The 22,953-nt window shown below is 35.0% G+C and overlaps 1 protein-coding gene across 2 annotated transcripts; it reads left to right on the forward strand.

Annotated features, from left to right (window-relative positions):
• The first annotated feature begins 100 nt into the window (after positions 1-100).
• On the forward strand, positions 101-21,722 carry LOC140448344 (facilitated trehalose transporter Tret1-like). Of its 2 annotated transcripts, none has more exons than XM_072541431.1 (2): positions 101-229; positions 19,582-21,722. In XM_072541431.1, the coding sequence occupies exons 1-2, from the start codon at positions 115-117 to the stop codon at positions 20,904-20,906; spliced, it is 1,440 nt and encodes a 479-aa protein (XP_072397532.1). In that variant the 5' UTR covers positions 101-114; the 3' UTR covers positions 20,907-21,722. The 2 variants fall into 2 exon arrangements, with proteins under 2 accessions (XP_072397532.1, XP_072397531.1); XM_072541430.1 differs by lacking the exon at positions 101-229 and adding an exon at positions 4,669-4,876.
• Positions 21,723-22,953: the final 1,231 nt, after the last annotated feature.

Raw genomic sequence — 22,953 nt, forward strand, 5'->3', positions numbered from 1 at the left:
TACATTGTTAAAAAATAAGCTTCATACAACATCCGAGGAATTTCAGATTATCGTATAAATAGCGACGTTGTTTTCCAAAATCGCAAAATCGAAATGAAGCTTCAAGAACCGCAAATGGAAGTCATAGATAAAAGTCCTGGTGAGCCGATAGGAGGAGATTTTCTTTTAAATAAAGGAAATGGTCGCCAAGCGAAAAGTGTATGGTTTCTGTATTTTTCAGCGATTATAGGTAACATTTTCATTAGTATAATATATAAACAACAGCGCCACAGGCCTTGTAGATCCCGGGCTTTCAGAAACTTGGTTATTTCCCTTTATTTTTTACGGTCATTTGCTTTTTCTCTCTAATCTCTCATGCCTATTTTTACCAATTCTTGCTTTACTGCTTCCAACCATTTCTTTTTTGGACGTCCTCTTTTCCCCCCAATTTCTCCCTTCTTCAATATTGTTTTAACAATTCGGTTCTCTGGAATCCTTATTATTTCTTTATTTTTTCGTCTTCTCCAAATATTTTCTGACATTTGTATTCTTCCCAAAAAATTTTTTGAGTGCCTTTCTTTCCCAGATCTCTAGTTTCTTTTCAATCCGCTGATTCATAATACACGTTTCTCTGACATACATGATCGAAATGTTTTTGCCAAATTTGTTTGCTTTCAGTATTGAATTTAGTAACCCTATTTCTCTGCTTCCCTTTATTAATCTTTTGTCTATCTCGTTTCCTTCTTTTCTCGTGTTTACGGATTTTCCATATATGTATTGCGTTTTGTTTGGTTTATTGTTAGTCCGTCCCTTTTCGTTTCTCCTTAAAATTTTTGGAAAGCTTTTTCTAGATGTCTTTTCGTTCTTTCTAGCATCACCTTTTCATCCCAGTACGCTATGCACTGTGCCATACTATTGAAAATAGGCCTGTTTGTGCTAATATTTGATCTTCTTATGATTTGTTCTATTACTAGGTTAAATAAATTCGTTGATAGTGGATCCCCCTGTTTTAAATCTCTATTCACTGTGATCTGCTTTGAAAAGCTTTCTTCTATGTTATCCTAATTCTCGTGTTTCTTAGCGTCATTCTCACTAGCCTTATAAGCTTTTCTGGTATTTCTAATGTTCTCATGGACTCATAATGCATCCTTATAACTTAAAAAACATCTTAGTATTTTATCATCAAAAATGTAATTTAAAATTAATTTAATAATATTTAAAGGGTTTTTGCCCATATATTTAGATTATACTTATTTAAGAAAAGCACTGATGATGAAATTGTCATTCCAAAAACATTCTGTGATGTAGCCCGATAGAGTTTTATATTAATATATATATATAATATATATATAATAACGGATTTATTACGTCTGTCGCCGCTTCTCCGCCCCCAATTTCCATCTTTTTCTGTCATATGCAGTTGCCTCTTCTAAGTCTCTTGCCGCCATTGCTTCATCAATATCGTTGCGCCAACTTCTCCGTGGTCGTCCTCTCTTTCTTCTTTCAGGAGGGATCCATTCCAGTACTCTCCTAGGCCATCTGTACTCTGGCATTCTTTTAACATGTCCGAACCAGATTAATTGTTTTCTTTCTATGTCATCATTGATATTTCTCTCCATTTTCATTTCGTTTCTTATTTGTTCGTTTCTAACTCTCTCCAGTTTCGATCTACCGCAGCTTCGTCTCAGATAATCCATTTCTGTCGTCAAAAGTTTGTTTCTATTAGCTTTGGTGACGTCCCATACTTCCGAACCGTAAAGTGTTATACTTTGGACTATACTACCGTAAATGTGTTTTTTGGTTTCTCGTCGAATTGTTTTTTGCCAGAGAAGAGAGTTTAAGGCACGGGTCGCTGCTCTGCCCTTGTTTATTCTTTCCCTGATTTCGTCTGCGCTATTTCCCTTCTTGTTGAAAATGACCCCCAAATATTTGCAGGATTGCACGCCTTTGATTTTGTCGTCTTCCAAGACTAGGTCACATATTTCATCTGTTCCCACTGAGAGATATTCACATTTTGTCATATTCATGTTTAGACCTGCCACCTCATATTCTTCTTGCAGTTTTCTTACCATATAGCTAAGATCGTAGCTGTCTTCGGCAATTACTACCTGGTCATCCGCAAAGAAAAGTGTATATAGCTTGTTTTCTTCCACCGTTATTCCCATGTTTCTACATTTTTTTACCCATTTCACTAAGGATCTGTCCAAATAGATTTTTTTTTTATATTAATATACCTTTTATAAAGCATTTTTTTAAATAAAAATTTTTTTAGTATTCTATTTCTCTGGATTTCTTAACGTCTCGGTTGATATTTTTTACATCTTTCTTTATGTAGGCTTCTTCTTCTCCTATGTTTTTCAATTGCTTTTCTAGCTGTTCTATTTTCTTATTTCTGAAAATTCTTTTAACTTCTCTTTTTTGGGACATAGTTTTCAATCGTATTTTGGGTATTTCCTCTGTCTCTTTGTATTTTTGCCCTGTTTCTTCTTGACACAGCATTATGACTATATTCTTCATTGAACTAGTTTTGACGTCTTTTTATATGCACTCTTTGCTCCTTTGCAGTCTTCCTATATACTTTTCCGCTGCTTCTGACTCCGACAGGGCTCTCTGTAGGATCTGCCATTCTTTTTCTATTTCCTGCTTGACTGGATTCTCTTGCCTTTAATTTATTTCTTTTTCTAGTATATTTCTCTATCTATCTATACAGCCCGTGCTGTCCAATTTTGGACATAAGGCCTCCTCTTCCTTCCTTCACGTCTCTCTATTGTAGGCAGTTTGTATCCACTTCGGGCCTGCGTGTTTCTTTAAGTCATCTGACCATCTCATTTGTGGCCTTCCTCTTTTTCGTTTGTAACTATATGGTGTCCAGTGTATAATCATGTTATTCTATCTGTCGTCTTTCTGTCTTATGGTATGTCCAGCGAACTTCCACTTAAGATTTGCTATCTGCGTTAATACATCGGTCACTTTTGTTTTGTTGCGTATCCAAGTATTTCTTTTCTTGTCTGATAGCCTGATGTTCAGCAGTTTTTCCATGTTTTCCTTTGTAATAGTCCAAGTTTGAGAACCGTAGGTGAGAACAGGAAGTATACATTGGTTGAAGACTCTTGTTTTTAAATATTGGGGGTATTTTATATTTTTTAGTACATAGCAAAGTTTTCCGAAGGATACCCAAGCCAATCATATCCTTCCCTTTATTTCTTCGGTCTGATTTTCTTTATTTAATTCAACTAGTTGTCTCAAATATACATATTCTTTTACTTGTTCTATAGTTGTTTGTGCAATTGTAATTATTAATTCTTCTGGTTGGTTGGTCATAATTTTCGTTTTATTATAATTCATTTGTAGACCTATTTTTGTTGATTCGCTATTTAATCCATCCCTCATATTTTGTAATTCTTCCCTTTTATCTGTTATTAATACAATGTCGTCTGCATATCTCAAGTGATTCAAGTATTGGCCATTTATGTTAATACCCCGTTTTTCCCATTGATTGTAATTTCCTCATAACGTCTTCCAAAGCTTGATTGAATAGTTTGGGTGATATAGTGTCACCCTGTCTGACTTTTTATATCCTCCAATTTTCCTTATATACTCCAATTTTCTTAATAATTGGTTGGACCTTAAGATGATCTCTAACTGCCTCATTTCTAATCCTGTTCAATCCGTTTATGTCCATTATTCTTTTAAGAAACTTCATTTCTATGCTCTCGATCTTAATTTATCAGTAAATGTCCTAAGTTCACTATTAAAAGTTAAAATCGACACAAACACCGTCTTATAGATGGCTACATTGGCTTTTTGGTATACTAGTATTAAAATCATATAAAATAAAATTATACTTTATAAATAATATTCATTTAATTAAAATCGTTTTTCCTACTTTTAATCTCTTGTGTCCGATGGGCACTTCTGATCAGTTAGGTGAGAAAGCATTCACTTGAATTTATTTCGGTGGAAAAGAAAATACAAATACAACCCTGAATTGTGCTAGTGATCGTCGTGGCATCGGCGCGCTTCTATCGTCCATAAGAAATACGTAGCCCTACCCAAAGTTCCGTTCTTACAGTATAAATTTTCTTAGTTAATGGTACCTATGTTATTTGTGTACATATATCAATATTCTTCTTCTTAACGTTTTGGTTATTTCTTTTTTTTGTGGCTAGTTAATTTATGTTCCACGTACCGATTCGAAGAATTTTTTTCGTTTTTGTTTTTCAAGCATTGATCGTCATCGTTGAATCCGTTCTGTGTCGAGGCATAAACATATCTCTATGAGCAAAATAATTATAGTCTATCAGTAGGGTGCTAACCTTGCTGAAAACTCCCTTCTCTTTTACCTTGCTTACTATTTTTAGCGTAAAGCCAATGGTAATTCGTTATTCTCTGCTATCACTATATTTGTTGCGTTGGGATTGATATCATTGTACTTAAACAAATTCAAGCATTTAAAAAATAAACTGAACTGTAGTTAAAGTTAAACAAACTATAAACGAAAGCTTTAAAAAAATGAAGCTCTTATCTTTTTGTAAATTTCCATAATTAATTAGTAGTAAAAATGACATCTTAGAATATCATTATATTAATATGCCAAGATAAGATTTAGGGTAAAAGTATATTTAATGCCCATGTGTATTTTGGATTTATAATGCTAAAATAGAAACCCATAAAATACGTGAGACGTCTAATATTATCGTATAAATAGTAGTTAGAACCAGGTCTGCTATTAAGGATAAAATTTATTATTTAATAATAGTTGAAAATAAAATGGAGCAACGGCATAAAGTGGTTTATAAAAGTGTGTGTGAGAATGTAGACGGGAAACTTCTATTGAAGAAAGAAGATGGTTCTCAAAGGAAAAGTAGGATCTTTTTGTATCTTTCAGCAGTGATAGGTAATATTTGTTTTATTATTACTAATAAATTAACAATCAGATTGAAAATGTATTCTATAAGTTACTGTGATGAGTTTAGGTCCTGTCCGTTGGTTCTGGCGTGATGTGGTCCCCTTCAGTGAGAAAATCACGTGTCCATGTTACTCGTCTGTTGGCCAACGTCGCCATGCATAACATGATGTTGAGGTATTTTGGAAATTAATGGATTGGAGCGTCTGTTCACTTTTTGAATGTATTGTGATTTCTTTTGCTGGATTACTTCTTTTATTGTAGAAATATTGAGATCCTCATAGATTCTATGGTTGGTTACGCACCAGGGTGCATCGACAATTGCTCTTAAGATTTTTGATTGATATCTTTCCATTATAGCAATATTGGATTTACTACTACAGCTTCACATGCCACTGGTTTAATAACTGTTTTATAAATTCAATTTTTTTACAAAAAGACGGTCTTAGATTTAATTTCAATGCAGGGCACCTGCCAGCCGCTTATACGTATTTCAACCTCATTAGGAATTAATTTATTCTTGTCTTAGTTGTATCTGTTTTCTTTTTTGCTGATTTGTTCCTTCCAGTACAGGGTTTGGTCCAGATGTAGACCAAGATATTTGGTTGTTTTAGTCCTTGGTATTTCCTTATTGTTGATATATATGGGTGGTGGTGTTTCTTGGTGGTATATGGGTGGTCGTCAAGTGAAAGTTATGTGGGTTGACTTGCTTTCATTTATTTTTATTTCCCATTGTTCCAGCCAGTTTTCAAGCTCATACAATTAGTCTTGGAGTTATTGTGTAACAATGTTGATGTGTTAATGACTGGTGAGTGCTACTGTGTCATCTGGAAATGTGCTAATTGTTACGTTATTTGAAGTTGGTAGATCAGACGTATATAATAAATATAATAGAGGTCTTGGGACCCTGCCTTGCAGAATTTCCGCTTAATGGGATGCATTTTGGATATTTTCCTATTTACTTTTGTTTTGGCCTATCGGTTTTCCAAGTCTGTAAGTAAGTATTTGAAAGACTGGTGGTATTATTTGTTTAATTTTATAAAGAAGTCCTTTATGCCTAACTTATCAAAAGCTTGAGTTATATCTAGTGATACTATCGATATATAGTGATAGTCGAAATCAAAACTGATAATATAATATCTAGTCTGCGCCAGTAAAGTCTGGATCTATTCTTTTTATTAAAAGTTTTTCTAATAATTTGAAGATTGTTGATAACAAATTGATAGGTCGATATGATGAGATTTCACTGGAATCCTTTCCTGGTTTTTGGTTAAGAAGTATTTCTGAAATTTTTAGACTGTTAGAAAAATAATTACAGACCCTGGTGACTTTTTGACATTTATTCTTAAGATTTCTTCTTTAAGTTCATTTGGGTTTTAGTTAGTTTTGTTAGTTGATTTTACTGATGGTTGTTATGAATTTAAATAATTAATAATTTCTAGATCTTCTTCACTGTTGTGTGTTTGGAATACTGTTGCTAAATATTAAGCAAATAATTCTGATTTTTTTTTATCGCTTCTTGCCCATTGGTTCTGTGTGTCTGTGATTTTTGGTATTGGTGGCGATATTTTTTTAAGTTTTAAGGATGATTTGATTGGTTTCCATATTTGATGGTCGTACCTATTAAGTTGTGTAACGTATTTTTTGATTGATTCTTTTCTTGCAATTTTTAGTTGTGTTTTTAATTATTAGTTAAGCAATCGTAAACCGTTTTATCAGTTGGATTTCGACTTGTAACTGTATTGCTTCTTCTTCTTCTTCTTCTTTTTATATAGACATGACTCTGTCTGTTTTTCAATGTGCCTCCAGTAAGTTGTCGTTCCATCGTTTTCGTGGTCTTCCTACTGATCATCCTCCTATTGGGGAACCGTCTCTTGCCGTCTTTAATACTCTATTTGTTGTCATTCGGCTTATATGATCATTCCATTCTACTCTTCTATTTCTTACCCAGTTCTTGATGTTCTCCACCTTGCATCTACGTCGTATATCTGTACTTCTAGCTCTGTCCCATAGTGTCTTACCATTAATTTTTCTAAGTGTTTTCATCTCTGCTGTTTCTAACATCCTTTTGTCCTCTCTGTGGCAGGTCTTGTTTCTGCCGCGTATCTCATTATTGGTCTGATGACTGTTTTGTAAATTCTGCCTTTCATTTCTTTCCCGATATTTTTATTTCTCCATATTGTTTCATTTAGGCAGCCTGCGACTATGTTTGCTCTATTCACTTGATTCACTATGATCTTCCACTTCAGTTTCGAGCTTTTCGTAGCTAGATAATGTGATGCCTAGATATTTAAACTCCATCACTTGTTCTATTATCTGACCTTCCAGCACCAATTAACATCTTAGTAAATTTGCTGTTTTAACCATGCATTTTGTCTTTTTTTTTGGGGAAATTTAACATGTTAAATTTTCTAGCGGTTATATTAAATTGGTGCAGCATACGTTGTAAATCATCTTCACTTTGAGATAGTAGTATTGAGTCGTCTGCATAGCAGATTATTTTAAGTTGTTTTTCTTCCATTTGGTATCCTTTTTAAGTTCTAACTTTTTTTATTATTTCATCCATAATCAGGTTGAACAATAGAGGAGTCAGGGCATCTTCCTGTCTTATCCCATTGCCAGCTTCAATAGGGTCAGTTAGTTCTTTTTCTACTTTTACTTTTATTGTGTTGTTTTGGTAGATATTTGTGATCGTTTTGATTATTCCTAAAGGTATCTCTCTTGTTTACAATAAGTGGATAACGTCTTTTAATTTGACCCGGTCAAATGCCTTCGTAAGGTCCACGAAACATAGATATGCCGGTTTGTTGTATTCTAATGATTTCTCTTGCACTTGCCTTATTATAAATATAGCGTCGGTGCATGATCTTCCTGACCTGAAACCTTGTTGTTATTCTGCTAGTGTTAGAATTTCATATAGTTTATTTGTTATCTCTTTAATTATCAATTTTAATGTTGTGTTTAATAAATTAATTCCTCTGGAATTTTCTGGGTCCGATTTGTCTCCCTTTTTGAAGAGAGGAATTAGGATGCTTGATCTCCATTTTTGAGAAACTCTGTTTTGTTCTATTATTTTTTGGATTCGTTTTAATAGTTGTTTGGTCAGATTTGGTTCTGGTGATTTTTTTTAATTTCCTTAATGCTTTCTTTACCTCTTCCACCTCAATATTTATTTCTTCATTTGGCGTCCTCTTGTGTTGGTGGTTCATTATCGTCACCTTTAGCAAATAGGGATCGAAAGTAGTCTACACATGTTTCCTTCTGAATGTGTTTCATTTTTATTAGTTCGTTTATCTCTTTTCTTTGTCCTCTGATTATTCTCCATATTTCTTTTTATGTTCCGTAGAAGTCGTGTTCCATCTGTTTTAAGAAACTCTGCCATCGTTCCTTTTTTATTTGTCTAACTAAAGTATTTGTTTCATTTCTGAGTCGTTTATAGTGGTTGTATGCCTGTTGTGTTTGTTTAGTTCTGTATTGTAAAAAGGCTTTCTTGTTTTCTTCACATTTTGTCTTCACTTCCTCTCTAAACCATGGTGTTTTTTCTTTTTTGATATGTTAATGTTCGTTACTTTTCTCTTTCCAAGTGATTCTGTTGCTGCGTTAATTATGTTATTTTTGAGTTTTTCCCAGCTTTCCTCGATGCTATCATTTTCTAATATTTTATTCCCAGCGATCTTCTCTGATATTCTTTTCCTGTATAAGTATTTCGTGGATTCCTTCGACTTTGATTTTTGTGTGTGTTGGTGCCGCTCTCTTGGGTGGGAAGTATTCCAGGATGATTCTTATTTTACATAATACTAGGCTATGGTCGCTACCTACATCTGGTGAGTTAAGGCATCTTACGTCAATTGTTTGTTATAACATAATCTATCATAGATCTTTATCCACGGGTGTTATTAAAAGTATATTTGTGTTGGTCTTTGTGGTCAAAAAATGTGTTATTTATTTTTAGTTCGTTATTCGTGCAGAAGTTGATCATCAGTTCTCCATTTTCGTTTTTAACATTCTCGTTATGTTTTTGTTTAATGCCAGGTATTACTTGATTGCCTATTCGAGCGTTAAAATCCCCAATATTATCATCTTCTCTCTGACTTGATCTACTACTTGTTGTAATTGATCATAAAACGCTTCCCTTGTTGTTTGAGGCTTGTTATTTTCTGGCCCGTATACTCCGATGATGTTCAGGTCTTTCTTCTTCATTCTTATCTTTGCTGTTACTATTCATTCTGAACTGAATTGCGTACATCTTTATCAATTTGTATTCTGCATACTGATAACAGTTAGTTAAAAATATTAATTTCCAGAGTTATTTTACTATGCAACGTTATTATCTCATCATATTGTGCCTTAAACCTTGTTCTTCAAGTCCATTTTTGACATTATTGTTCACAATATCATCGCCATCGATGCCATCGTCATCGCTAATTATTATGATTGGGCTTATTGGGCTTTTATTTTATTTGCACGAATCCACCAATCCTCAATTAATTTTTCGTATTTGGATATACAGTTTTGCTTTTGCCATACTTCTTGAGTTGAAATTGAAAGAGCTTTTCGCCAACTTTCCCAAACCGCTTCATCAGTATAACAATTACGACCAACATAGTTGTCATAATATGGTTTTATTATATATAATCATATTATATAATATGGTTATGTATATACATATATACATATATATTATATATATGTATATATATATATATATATATATATTATATATATATATATATATATATATATATATATATATATATATATATATATATATATATATATATATATATATATATGTTCGGATAAGTTTCCGCGGTCAGATAAATGAAAATTACTGAGTTCTCGGGAAGAACCGCGTTGAGAATTTAAAACTCGACGTTTCGGCACCCATTTTGGAGCCATTATCAAGAGGGATACGGTTCGGTTCGAGTTCGGGGTCTCAATCTGCCTACTCCCCTCACTCGAGACGTACCAGTATCGTGTTCTATATTGCAAGAACTGTCTCTCGGCACTGAGGTCTCAATCTGCCTACTCCCCAGTGTCGAGTGACAACCGGTCTTACCCTGTGTGGCTGCTTTTATACTCGCTGTATGCGCGGGAACGGTATGCGCTGACGTGGTCTGAACTGACGTGGCCTGAGCGGTGTGGGCGGGAGGTCGCTGAAGAAGGGGTCGCCATGTTGCCGGCAATCGTTTCGCGTCATCGCGCGTGTTCAAGCTGTGAGGCCGTTTTTCGATTTCGATAGCTTCACGAATGATTCTCGCTTTTAATGAGCGGATGGGAGCGATAGTTTTTGCTTTTTCCATTAATGAACGAACGATTTTCCAACGACCAAATCCATTATAAATAAGTCTACTCTATCTCCAGACCTCAAAAAATCTCTTATACCCAGAGAAAAATCATCCCGAATTCCAAAGATATACGGCCTTCCAAAAATCCATAAGCCCAATGTTCCCCTAAGACCCATCGTCAGTGCATACAACTGTCCCACTCAGAAATTGGCAAAACATCTCGCTTCATCCTTACAATCATTAGCCGAAAACGCCTCGTCCTTTGTCAAAAACTCTTTTCATTTCATTGATCTTCTGAAAAACTTTTCTATTTCGCCCTCAGACATACTAGTCAGTTTTGACATTTTTTCTTTATTCACCAACATTCCCATCGATGAAACCATTTCCATCTTGGACTCCAAACATCAAATTCCCCAAGACACATTATCTCTTATAAAACACTGCATGTCTAATACATATTTCACGTTCCAAAATCGTTCCTATCGTCAAATCAAAGGTGCTCCAATGGGATCGCCCCTCTCTCCCGTAATAGCAGATATATATACATGGAACATTTCGAAACAGTAGCCTTGTCCTCGTCAAATCTCAAACCCACCTGCTGGTTACGGTACGTTGATGACACCTTTGTCATTTGGCCCCATGGTAAAGACACATTAGATCTCTTCCTCTCCCACCTGAATGGAATACATCCCAGCATTCAATTCACGATGGAAGTTGAGTCTGAAGGGTCTTTGCCATTCCTTGATGTTCTTATTCAGAAAAATCCACCTCACAGTTTTTCCTATTCCGTGTACCGGAAACCCACTCATACAAACCGCTATCTCAATGCCCAGTCACATCATCACCCCGCCCAACTTAATTCAGTCATGAACACTCTTATTTCCCGTTCCATAAGACTTAGCGACAACAACCACAGGTCATCCGAAATCAATTCAATAAGACAAACACTCCTACAAAACGGCTACCACAAAACCCAAATCAATAGAAGCATTCAAAAACTTCAAAACCCCATTCCATCCAAAAAAGAAACCTTGCCGCCGGATCAACCCAAAATCTTTCTACCTTTTATTAAAGGTGTCACTGACAAGATCAGCAGAACCCTTATCCCTCTTAATATCAAAACCATCTTCACCACTCACTCCAAATTGTCCAATCTCGTTAGATCCGTAAAAGACCAAATCCCCAATGAAGACCATGGTGTCTACGAGATACCTTGTTCCATTTGCCCACGTACATACGTAGGACAGACAAACCGACGAATCCATAACCGTATTTACGAACATTCTCTATCAGTCAAACATTCCGATACCACTTCAGCCCTAGCCCAACATCATATTCAGACAGGCCACAAAATAGATTTCGAAAAAGCAAAAACCATCGCTCCCATCCGCTCATTAAAAGCGAGAATCATTCGTGAAGCTATCGAAATCGAAAAACGGCCTCACAGCTTGAACACGCGCGATGACGCGAAACGATTGCCGGCAACATGGCGACCCCTTCTTCAGCGACCTCCCGCCCACACCGCTCAGGCCACGTCAGTTCAGACCACGTCAGCGCATACCGTTCCCGGGCATACAGCGAGTATAAAAGCAGCCACACAGGGTAAGACCGGTTGTCACTCGACACTGGGGAGTAGGCAGATTGAGACCTCAGTGCCGAGAGACAGTTCTTGCAATATAGAACACGATACTGGTACGTCTCGAGTGAGGGGAGTAGGCAGATTGAGACCCCGAACTCGAACCGAACCGTATCCCTCTTGATAATGGCTCCAAAATGGGTGCCGAAACGTCGAGTTTTAAATTCTCAACGCGGTTCTTCCCGAGAACTCAGTAATTTTCATATATATATATATATATATATATATATATATATATATATATATATATATATATATATATATATATATATATATAAGAAAAGGTTAATGCGAGTTAATAGCAAAATAAAGTTAGTAGGTGTCTGTGCAGCTCACAACAAAGGAAAAAAATATAATAAAATATGTATATAAGATAGAAGCCAACCGCATATACGTAGTTCTGACTATTTCGACTGCTTACTGCCAATACCTCCTATCTAACAGTTTTGTCGAAAATGAGGTTTTTACGCCATCTACTAATGCATAGCGAAATGTATTATGTGCCAATGACTCGTATCTGTACGTAATGTGTAATGTGAGAAACTCTTTGTATGACAATACCTTCTAAATGTATCCGTACTTTTCACAGAAGCAATAACTTCTATCTTCCGTATAATCTATAATAATATTGTGACAGACACGTGTTGCTGCAAACAATTCCAAACAAAATGCGACCGGAAAGAATATGGGAAGTAAGATGTGAATCAAACTTCTGCAAAAGAAGCAAGAAAAGGGTATGTGAACAGATAAGTTCAGAAGACACGAAGACAGAAAAAATTTATTTCGCCATTTTTGGTCCGACCTAACATGGGACCAGAGAAAAATTTTTGTATCTACTAACGTCCATAAAACAAGTACAAAACTAAATACTACAGAAAATACGTCTAGACGCAGTAATACTCTCCAATTTTCACCACCAGGAAATGATGAGCATGGGAACACACTTCGACGGCCTGTATGTCGAACCATGTTCCTCAACACCCTTTGTTTGGGTTCATTTACGGTTCAATCATGGGTTAAACAATGCCAACTTGAATAGAACAAAAACTAGTAAGGTTAATGTTGAGGTGCAGGCTAGACATCTCGATAACTTTTTGGATGCATTAAAAAGTTTAATGAAGTATTTCATAGCAAGAATTTGTCCATTCACCAGTTAAAAAAGGACATGTGTGACACCTGTGTAGCACACTCCGTTGGTAATTTAAGTGGAGAACTTTACGAGCAACACATTAAAAATAAGGACAAAGCTAGAAATGAAAAAATGTGTAACAAAGGAAGGGCAGTAAGAAATGAATGCATTTTATTGACCGCTGATGTACAAGCAGTTAAAGTTAGTCCCTGTATAACTACGACTACTCATCACGCCACCTGCAACTGGTTTTCCGAAATCGACAGTGATGTTACAGCTTCCACTTTTGCCTCATTATTAATAGATTACCTGGAAAGACACTGTTTACCTAAGCGCTTACCAATTATTATTTTTACAGACGGATGCATAAGCCAAAATCGGAATGCAATTCTTGCCAATGCACTGTTAAATTTTTGTATGCATCATGGCGTTACCATGACTCAAAAGTTCCTCGAGGTTGGACATACGCAAATGGAAGGGGACGCGGTGCACAGTGCTATAGAACGTAAGTTGAAAAACAGAAATATTCATTTACCTAGCGATTACTTGGCTGCGACAAAAGAAGCTAGGACCCGTCCCTTTCCATATGAAGCTCTGATGATTCCACACAATTTTTTCAAAAATTACGCAGATAAGTCAACCTGGAGATACACAACTATACGACCTGGGCGTAAGGTTGGTGACCCGAGGGTAATGGACATTAAAGCAATTATGTACAAACCTGCTGCGAACATCCAGTTAAACTCAACTTTGATGATGATTGGACAGACTTACCATTACGACCACGGCAAATACCAGTCATTACGGAATACAAACCTATGCACAACACACCAATACCTATAATGGCCACCAAATTTAAACACCTACAGGAACTTAAAACGGTCATACCATCTAACTGTCATGGCTTCTATGATTCCTTGCCACATAAATAAGTAGACTTAAAACTTTTATTTTCGTTAGAATTAAAACTTTAGTTGTGAATATGCATTTTTAATAAAAGTCCATTTACTACCAACTTCCTTTCAGTTTCAATTTTATACTACCAATTTCTCCTAAGTCAAATATGTAAACTTATATCACTTACAAACACATAGTAACTGTATCAAAATATGAAAAAAGCTATAGTATTTTACCTTATAGAAGCAGGGTTGTGTAATATAAAAAATAAAAAAAATAATTAGTTTTTTCTCCCTCCTGCACAATTTCTATTTATGTAGATAGGAGGTATTGGCGGTAAGCGGTCGATTTGTCGTCTTCAGTTGAGTGCAGCATTAGAAAAATAGCATGTTAACGGATAAGATGGAAGCCAACCGAATATACGTAGTTCTGACTATTGGTCGTCTTCAGTAGAGTGCAGCCAAGTGAGAAAAGGAGCATGTTAACTTGGGAAAGGATTACTTCAGGAGCAATGCGACCAATTTGTGGCAATAATGTTAGAAGACTCTGGGGATTCCAGAGCAATAACTAACACATTCACGGAGGAAGCTAAGCTATCTGATTAAAGGAATGCCAAACGTTTAGAGCGTTTTAAACAACAAGAAAAGGTTAATGCGAGTTAATAGCAAAATAAACTTCAGAGTCTTTCAACATTATTGCCACAAATTGGTCACATTGCTCCTGTAGTGATCCTTTCCCAAGTTAACATGCTTTTCTAACTTGGCTGCACCGTACTATAGACGACCAATAGTCAGAAATACGTATATACGGTTGCCTTTCATCTTATACACATATTTTTTTTTCTTTGTTGCGAACTATGCCGATACCTACTAACTTCTTCAATGAGATTATGGAAGTGGTATGGTGGACGACGTAAGCTTTCAATAATCTGATCCACCACAAATATTTTTAAAACGTAATAATTCAGATTTTAATATATGCTGTATAACAGTTAGGCGTTCATTTGTTAACGATTCTTTAATTGTATCTACATTCCACGAATTTGTTGTACTTTGGTGTAATATTTCGGAATGTTAGGGCGCAGTGTCTAAAACAATTATGCTGGACAAGCTTAATCCGGTAAGAATTTTTCACGCAACCATTTTACTAAATCCACAAGGAAAATGAATTTCCTATATTTGACTGTATCACAAAAATTGTAATGGGAATAAGCCACAATTGAAGGTTAAAATAAGTTTATTGACGTTTCAATTTCCACTTCAGAAATCGTTATTACGTTTGTATTTTGAGAACGATTTCCGAAGTGGAAATTGAAACGTCAATAAACTTATTTTAACCTTAACCTTCAATTGTGCCTTATTCCTATTAAAATAGTAGTTACTTTAACATGCCACAAGAAAATAGCTTCAGAACAACACAAACATTTTATTTAAAAAATCCTTTGTAACAGGTATAATACTATTTTTAAAAAACCATTTAGGGCTACATCAAGGATAGTTTACGGAACGCCTATTCCATCATCAGTGCTTTAACCTAAAATAAGTATTAGCACTTTAATTAAAGCAAACGTGAAAGTTAAATGTTGACTAGGATTATACCAAAATGTGTCAACAATACCTCTTCAACATTTTTCTAACAAACGTTCAGTGAAGATTACACTTTAATCCCAACATTTTGATGTTTGCTACTGAAGTTCCTTAAAGGCATTCTACCCATCTAGACCTAAGTGTAACGTTAAACCCGCGGGATAGGTATCTGTTTTGTAATTGTTTTGGCATGAAACAATTCTTTTGCTTGCTTACAAGTTCAAGTTGACAAAGCAAGTCCCAAACTTCATTATTTTATGATAAAAATCATAAATAAAGCCAACATACGCAAGATCATTCAAATTTTTTTTATATTCAAGGAAGTTTAATTTTCAAATTCCTGCCCCCTTATTTTTTTTCGCCGAAAATAACGAACTCTAGCCATTCTATAGCACAGTGGTGGCCAACTTAATCCGACTCGAGATCTACTCTCTGCCTTTCTAATTTTTTGCGATCGACTGACTAGGAATTTTTTGACTATACTGGCGAGCAATAAAACTTTTAATCCAGAATTTTAACGTTAAAAGCAAGCTGATTCTGAAGACTATTTTATCAACTTTCGAGATCTGAAAGAATTTTTAATGTGAGTAAAACCTTAAAGTTTGGCATATAGTTGGAAATGACCAATCTTAAAGAATCCAACGTATGAGTCAAGGAGTCAAGCTGGAACACTGTTTACTCTTCGTTTGTTTTAAATATGAAGACGCTGATTCACATAAATAGTTTGAACCAAAAGATGAGTGCAGATGTACAGCACATTTTTTTAAATTTGGATATTTGTCATTGCACACCAATGGTCAGAAATGTATTTCAATTTTATGAAAAAGTTGGTTCATTTGAAACATCTCTGCAAATTTTTTGGATGTTTCAAAGGTGTCATGAATAGTATCATTGAATGGATAATTGATAAATTCGATCAACTTTTCAATTTTATTGAAATCTCTAAAACGGATCACAAAGTCTGATACCACTGACCAAATTTCAGCTGTATACTTCTGAGGCTTGAAAACATAGGAAGTGTTTTTCCTTGTGATCTTTAATGTTGGTACTGCTGGAAGTTTGAATGATGCAATAGAACTCATCATTTCTGATAATGTTTTGTTCTTGCCTTTCAGTTCCAAATTTAATGTGCTCAGTTTACCAGTAAAATCTGCTAGAAATGCCAAATCAATTGCTGATGATCATCACCCCTTCTTCAAGAAACTTAATAATGTCATTTAACAAATCTCGAAACCCTTGGAAAAAACTTGCTGCGACTCAGCCACCTTACGTCGGTGTGTATGATTAAATCTGGCTCTTCGTCATCCAGTTGTTGCTTAAACAACCGTTTTTGCAGATATTTGCCTCTTATTGAATTGACTATTTTAAACGCAATATCCATCACGTCTTTTTTGTTAAGCCTTTTACTGGTCAGGACCTGTTGATGAATAAGGCAATGGTAATTAATGAAATCAGGGAAATCTTCATCTTTGTTACATAGTGATATAAATCCACTATTAACACCAATCACTGGCGGAGCCCCATATGTCACTATTGAAACTGGCTTAAACAAATGCAGATTAATCTTACTGACAAAATGTTTGAGTTCCGTGAATAAATCAATGCCACATGTTCTGCCTATGAAGGATATCATTGTTAGCAACTCTTCTCTTGTTGAGAAATCATCAAAGACCATCCGAATGAAAATAAGTAACTGTACAGTATCCATGATATTCGTCGACTCATCAAACTGTATCGAGAATGCAACGCACAGTAGATCTCTTTGCAGTTGTTCATTAGGATTTTTACTGAACAATTCTGTACGACTTCTTCTTCTTTAAGTGCCATCTCCGCGACGAAGGTTGGTAATCATCATGGCTTTTCTGACCTTCGAGGCAGCTGCTCTGAGCAATTGCCTTGAGCTGCAACCAAACCACTCTCTCAGGTTCTTCAACCAGGAAACGCGTCTTCTTCCTACGCTTCTCCTACCCTCTACTTTTTCTTGAATTATGAGTCTCAAGATGTTGTATCTTTCGCCTCTCATCACATGTCCGAGATATTGCAATTTCCTTTCTTTTATTGTATTTTCCATTTCCCTCTCTCTGCCTATTCTCTTTAATACTTCTGTATTGGTGACTATCTATCCATGGAATCCTTAACAATTTTCTAAATGTCCACATTTCAAACGCGATAAGTCGATTTATTGTATTCCGGTTTAATGTCCATGATTTAGCTACATAGTAGAGTACACTGTGTACATAGCATTTAATTAGCCTTATTCTGAGGGCCAATGTCAGATCTTTGCTGCATAAAATCTTTTTCATTTTCACGAAGTTAGCACGTGCTTTTTCAATTCTGACTCTTATTTCTGCAGTACAATCGTTATTTTATGTGATTATCGTTCTCAAGTAAGTATATCTTTTTACTCTCTCAATCTGCTGGCCGCCTACCGTTAATATTTCGTCTGTATTGTTGTTCTTGCTAATTTTCATGAATTGGGTTTTTTGATGTTAAGAGAGAGTCCGCATTCTCCACTATATCTTAATATTTTGTTCGTTATTCTTTCTAAGTCTTTCAAGTTGTCGGCTATTATGACTGTATCGTCGGCATGCCTAATGTTGTTAATTAAACTTCCGTTCACTTTTATGCCGACTGTCTCGTTTACCAAAGCTACTTGTATGATTTCTTCAAAATAAGCATTAAACAATAACGGCGACAGTATGCCACCTTGCCTGGCCCCTCTCCTTATCTCCACTTCTTCTATACGACGCATCACAGTAATTCGTGACAGCTGCAGATCATGTGTACCTTTTTTTAATTTCATTTTAATTTTTGAAATTAACAAACAGTAAATCTGATAAATCTTTGAATATTTCTTTAACATATTCTCCATCAGAAAACGGTTTACACTTTTGCGCAATTTTAGAACAAACTATGAATGAAGCTTCAGTGACAGCCTTAGACTGTTCATCCGGCTCATAAATTTTTGATTATTTTGGAGCTGGTCTTTCAGACACCTAAAGAAGTAAACAATGGTGTTAGTAACCAGTACTAGAAACCAAACATAAATATTGCTGTTGATTTCAAATATGTATAAGAACATAATATCAATGCAAAATGTAATTTCAAAAAAAGTAGAAATAATACGCTTTATGTATTAAGAAATATTAAATACCTTGCTTGCTGCTCCATTAGAAGTTGAAGTCTCTCCCGCTGTGTTTCATTTCAACCACTTATCCATGGCGTGAGTAAAAATGTAACAAAAGTCTTCTAAACATTCTTATATTATCGCAGAATATTCTTAGAGTTCAATAATATTCGCCTCGATATAGCAAAGTCACTGTTGTCGCTATCGTAGTTCGTAATAAACTGATTTGATCTTGCGTTGTAGGTTTTTTTGTGATTTGTTCTAACGCAAGCGGGATAAAAATAGCAGAATGAAAAGAGAAAGAAAGCGGCTACCTACCGCGTGCTATTCATACGGAGTGGATACTTCATGAGTCGCTCAAATTATGGTAATATAATATATCATAAAGTTTATTCATTTAGCAAATTCCCATCTGTAAACATGAGCACGTGTTGATATTCGCCCTCTCATTCGTCAAGAGGCTATTAAATATAATTTATTGCCTTAAGCCAGGATTTTCATGTTTAGATCCAAACTTGCGTGTCTGTTTAAATTCAAATTGTAGCGTGTTGCTTTTATATTCAAAATGTATACTTTGTTATGTATCTCTCAGTTAATGAATATTTTATTTTAGCACATTTTCCTTCAATGGAACATTAAATTTTGCTCACAGTGATTAAATTTCAAGAAATTCTTACACTAAGTAATGTTTACATGTACAACTTTCTCTAATTTTAATTTTACAATAGAGATCTAAAGTTTAGCTACTGACTTTTAAGTTTTGAAGCAACTAGACAAACATGGCTGATAGCGATACGCCGTACAACATTAACATAGTTATAATTGATGCCGTTTGGCGTAAGCACCTTTTTGATTGACATTTAAAAAAGCGATTCCCAATTCGCCCCGCTTTCCTATTCTGTTCTGAGTTCCCAAGAGCATAAAATATATTTTTAAATGACCCACATCTCTAATCTAATCTGAAGAACAGTTGATAAATACGATATATGTATACTCGTAATAATAGTATTTGTAATTTACATTTTTTTTTCAGCTAATTTATTTATATTCAGCGTATCGAGTCTATTCAGCTGGTCATCATCGGCAATAGAAAAATTAACCGCAAATAGTTCAGATATCAATCCATTAGGAGAACCAATAACAGCAGTACAAGAATCATGGATAGCCTCTCTACTCTCACTAGGAGCAGCAATTGGTCCTCTTCTATCTGGAAAGCTCTCCGATACAATAGGAAGAAAGAAGACTCTAGTAATAATGGCAATTCCCAACGTCATTTGTCTGTTAATAATATGTTATGCAAGAAACATAACCATTTTTTATATATGTAGGTTCATAAATGGTCTAGTTACAGGAATGGCATTCGCTATTACACCAGCGTATCTTTCAGAAATCGCGGAAGTGCACAACAGAGGAGCGATCTCAACATTGATGGGGATCTTTATGAACTCAGGGGTCTTGTTTAGTTTTTTGTTAGGACCTCTTTGTTCTCTTAAGCTTCTGACGTTTTTGTGTGCCTTACCTTCGGTTTTGTTCATTATTGTATTTGGAATATTCATTCCAGAAAGTCCAATATTCCTAGTATCGGTGCATAAGGAAGATGAGGCAAAGAAAGCTCTAAAAAAATTGAGAATGACAAAGGACGTTAATGATGAGTTTAAAGCCATATTAGCTTCATTTGAAGCTTCAAATCAAAACGCACAAGGAGCTTTAGAAGTATTTAAAGATGCTGGATCTAGAAAAGCTCTGATTATAACCGTAGGATTAATGTTTACTAGCCAATGTTCTGGAGTTAATTCAGTTATAAGTTATCTTGATACTATTTTTAAAGCGTCTGGTTCTACTCTACCACTCTACTTTTTAACAAATTCAGTTGGAGTTATACAAGTTGCCGGCAATTGTATTTCGGTATCATTAATAGAGAAATTGGGAAGAAAAATTCTAATTTTGACGTCGGCCGTAGGTGTTTTAATTACCGAGATTACTCTTGCAGTTTACTTTTACCTCAAAGATGTTCAACAATACAATCTGGATGCAATATCGTGGTTACCAGTCGCTAGCACATTTGGCTTCATCTTTGCTATAAGCTTAGGGGTATCCCCACTACCGTTTACAGTTATGGGAGAGATCTTCCCTCACAGTACAAAAGCTTCCGGATCAGCTCTCGGTTGTTGTTCTTGTTTCGTTTTGTCTTTTGGCGTCACCTTCACTTTTAGGGTATTTATGAACTTGTATGGCATAGCTTTTTGTTTCTCTTTGACCACGTGTTTTGTGTTTTGTGGTATGCTTTTTATTTACTTTGTTCTCCCCGAAACGAAAGGGAAAACTGAAAGTGAAATTCAAAAAATGTTAATAAAGTAAATATTAAAGTACGGGAAAATGTTTGCAAGCTGATGTACAGATTTATCACAATAGATGTCTCATGGTTTTGAATACAAAAACAGAAATAATTTGTTTTGCCTTCAAACAAATCAGGCTATAGCTGACTGATACAGCTGCAGAGTTAAATTATTTGTTTTACTTAGAAATACATTTATTTGCGCATACTTTAAAATATGGATCTAGCAATTACACGTTTTAATATCTTATTTATACTAAAATACTTTGGGTCTAAAACAAAATTTGGTAGTTTTTCAGCAAAATTTAGGCATGGTCTCAAATGCCACATGCAAGGCCGGTTTTTTGTTACCGAAAAGGTGCCAACCCTATAGACATATATATTAACATATAATATTAATATTATCATGTTAATATAAACGTCTATGCCCTAGACCCACTCCGGCTAATTACCAGTGTGTCATCGGCGTATGCAGCGATTCATAATCATTTATATGCAATATAATCGGGGCTGTTAGTTTTATAATGGCTAATGTAAGAATCAAATAAATAAACGTTAAATAATAACGGGTTTTACGAAAACGTACTATATTTTTTATTTGTTTTATACTGTAAATCGTAGGTTTTAAGATTAATTTCATTATGCATGGGTTGTTACTTATTTATAAGTTTAGATATACGTAGATACTATATTTAATTTGTAAGGCTCGCATTTGTATAATTTGTGATAGATATTTGTTGTAGTAGAATTAGTTGGATTTTCAGTTCAATGGAACTTATTTTTTCACAAACAATTTTGAGAAATTTTTTTTTCGTATGAATTAAATAATACTTTTATAACTGTTGTTTACTTTTGAAAGCAAAGCTTTCTTATTAGGGGATACGGACAGAGAGGTGGATCGTGCAGAGATATGATAAATTAAAAAACCGACTGAAACGAATGTAACGATAGATCGCACCAACTACAGATACAAATAAATAAAGAAAAAACCAAAATGATGGCATCAACACCGAACAACAGATTCAGAAATATCAGTCTCCAATTTACTGTTGATAACTCTACCTCTGAAGTGTGTAACGATTATTTTGTCTACCACATAGGGTATTACTATGGGGGGTTGAAAATTGGGGACAGAAATTACTGGGGTGTAGATAGTACAAGCAAAACAAATAGAAACGTTGTCGGACGGCCACTCAGGGTTTATTTGGAGAACTGGGTCCTGGATAAGTGAATGACAAGGGGACTGAAATGGGGTAACAACAAAAATGAAACAAAAGGGGTACTTACATGAGTCTCCTGCACAAACGAAATAAAGGAAGATTCTCAAAGCTATTTAAATTGGACGCCGTCTTGAAGAATCTTCCTGCTGGTTGAAAGAAAAGGTTCTTCCGTCCTAAAAACACAAAAAAGGTTAGAAACTTTTTTAAAATAAATAAACAAAATGGTTAAGGGAAAAAAATTACACAATTATTATTGTCTCACCACACACAGTTACAAATATAGATAATAACAATAAAATACAAAATATCAAAAACAGATTTACTATGTGCTATCCGTATACAAACTCTAGAAGTGGAGATAATACAAAACTTACAATTGTTAATGGGCGACAATTTGTAGCAGAAATAAATTATTACAAATTTAAAATTATCTTTAAGTGAAACTATGCATAGAGGTTAACCTTCTTAAAAGCTAGGCCCTAGGTCACACCCTAAGATCTACAATTTTAATTATTACAATTTCTTAAATTGTTATGAAAGCAATTATTATTAGAAAATATTTATTTTTCCTTTAAAAATCAAACACGAAAGTTACCTGGATTTCACTAAAATTTCTGGGGTTAGGAACTGGACTTACCAAAATTTCTGGTGGTGAAAACTGGACTTACACTCTCTGCCACACGAACAAATTCATCTCTAAACTGCGAAGAAGCCTGGGATGACAACCAGGGACAAACAAAACGAGGATGGAAGCTGCTGGGCAAAATGGAAACATGTGGTTATCCTTCAAAGTTGTTGTAAACGACACAAATCTCTTAGATACTTAGAAACACAGAAACAGTGATTACTC

Source organism: Diabrotica undecimpunctata, chromosome 8 (genome assembly GCF_040954645.1).
Source record: "Diabrotica undecimpunctata isolate CICGRU chromosome 8, icDiaUnde3, whole genome shotgun sequence".
NCBI classification, from domain to species: domain Eukaryota; kingdom Metazoa; phylum Arthropoda; class Insecta; order Coleoptera; family Chrysomelidae; genus Diabrotica; species Diabrotica undecimpunctata.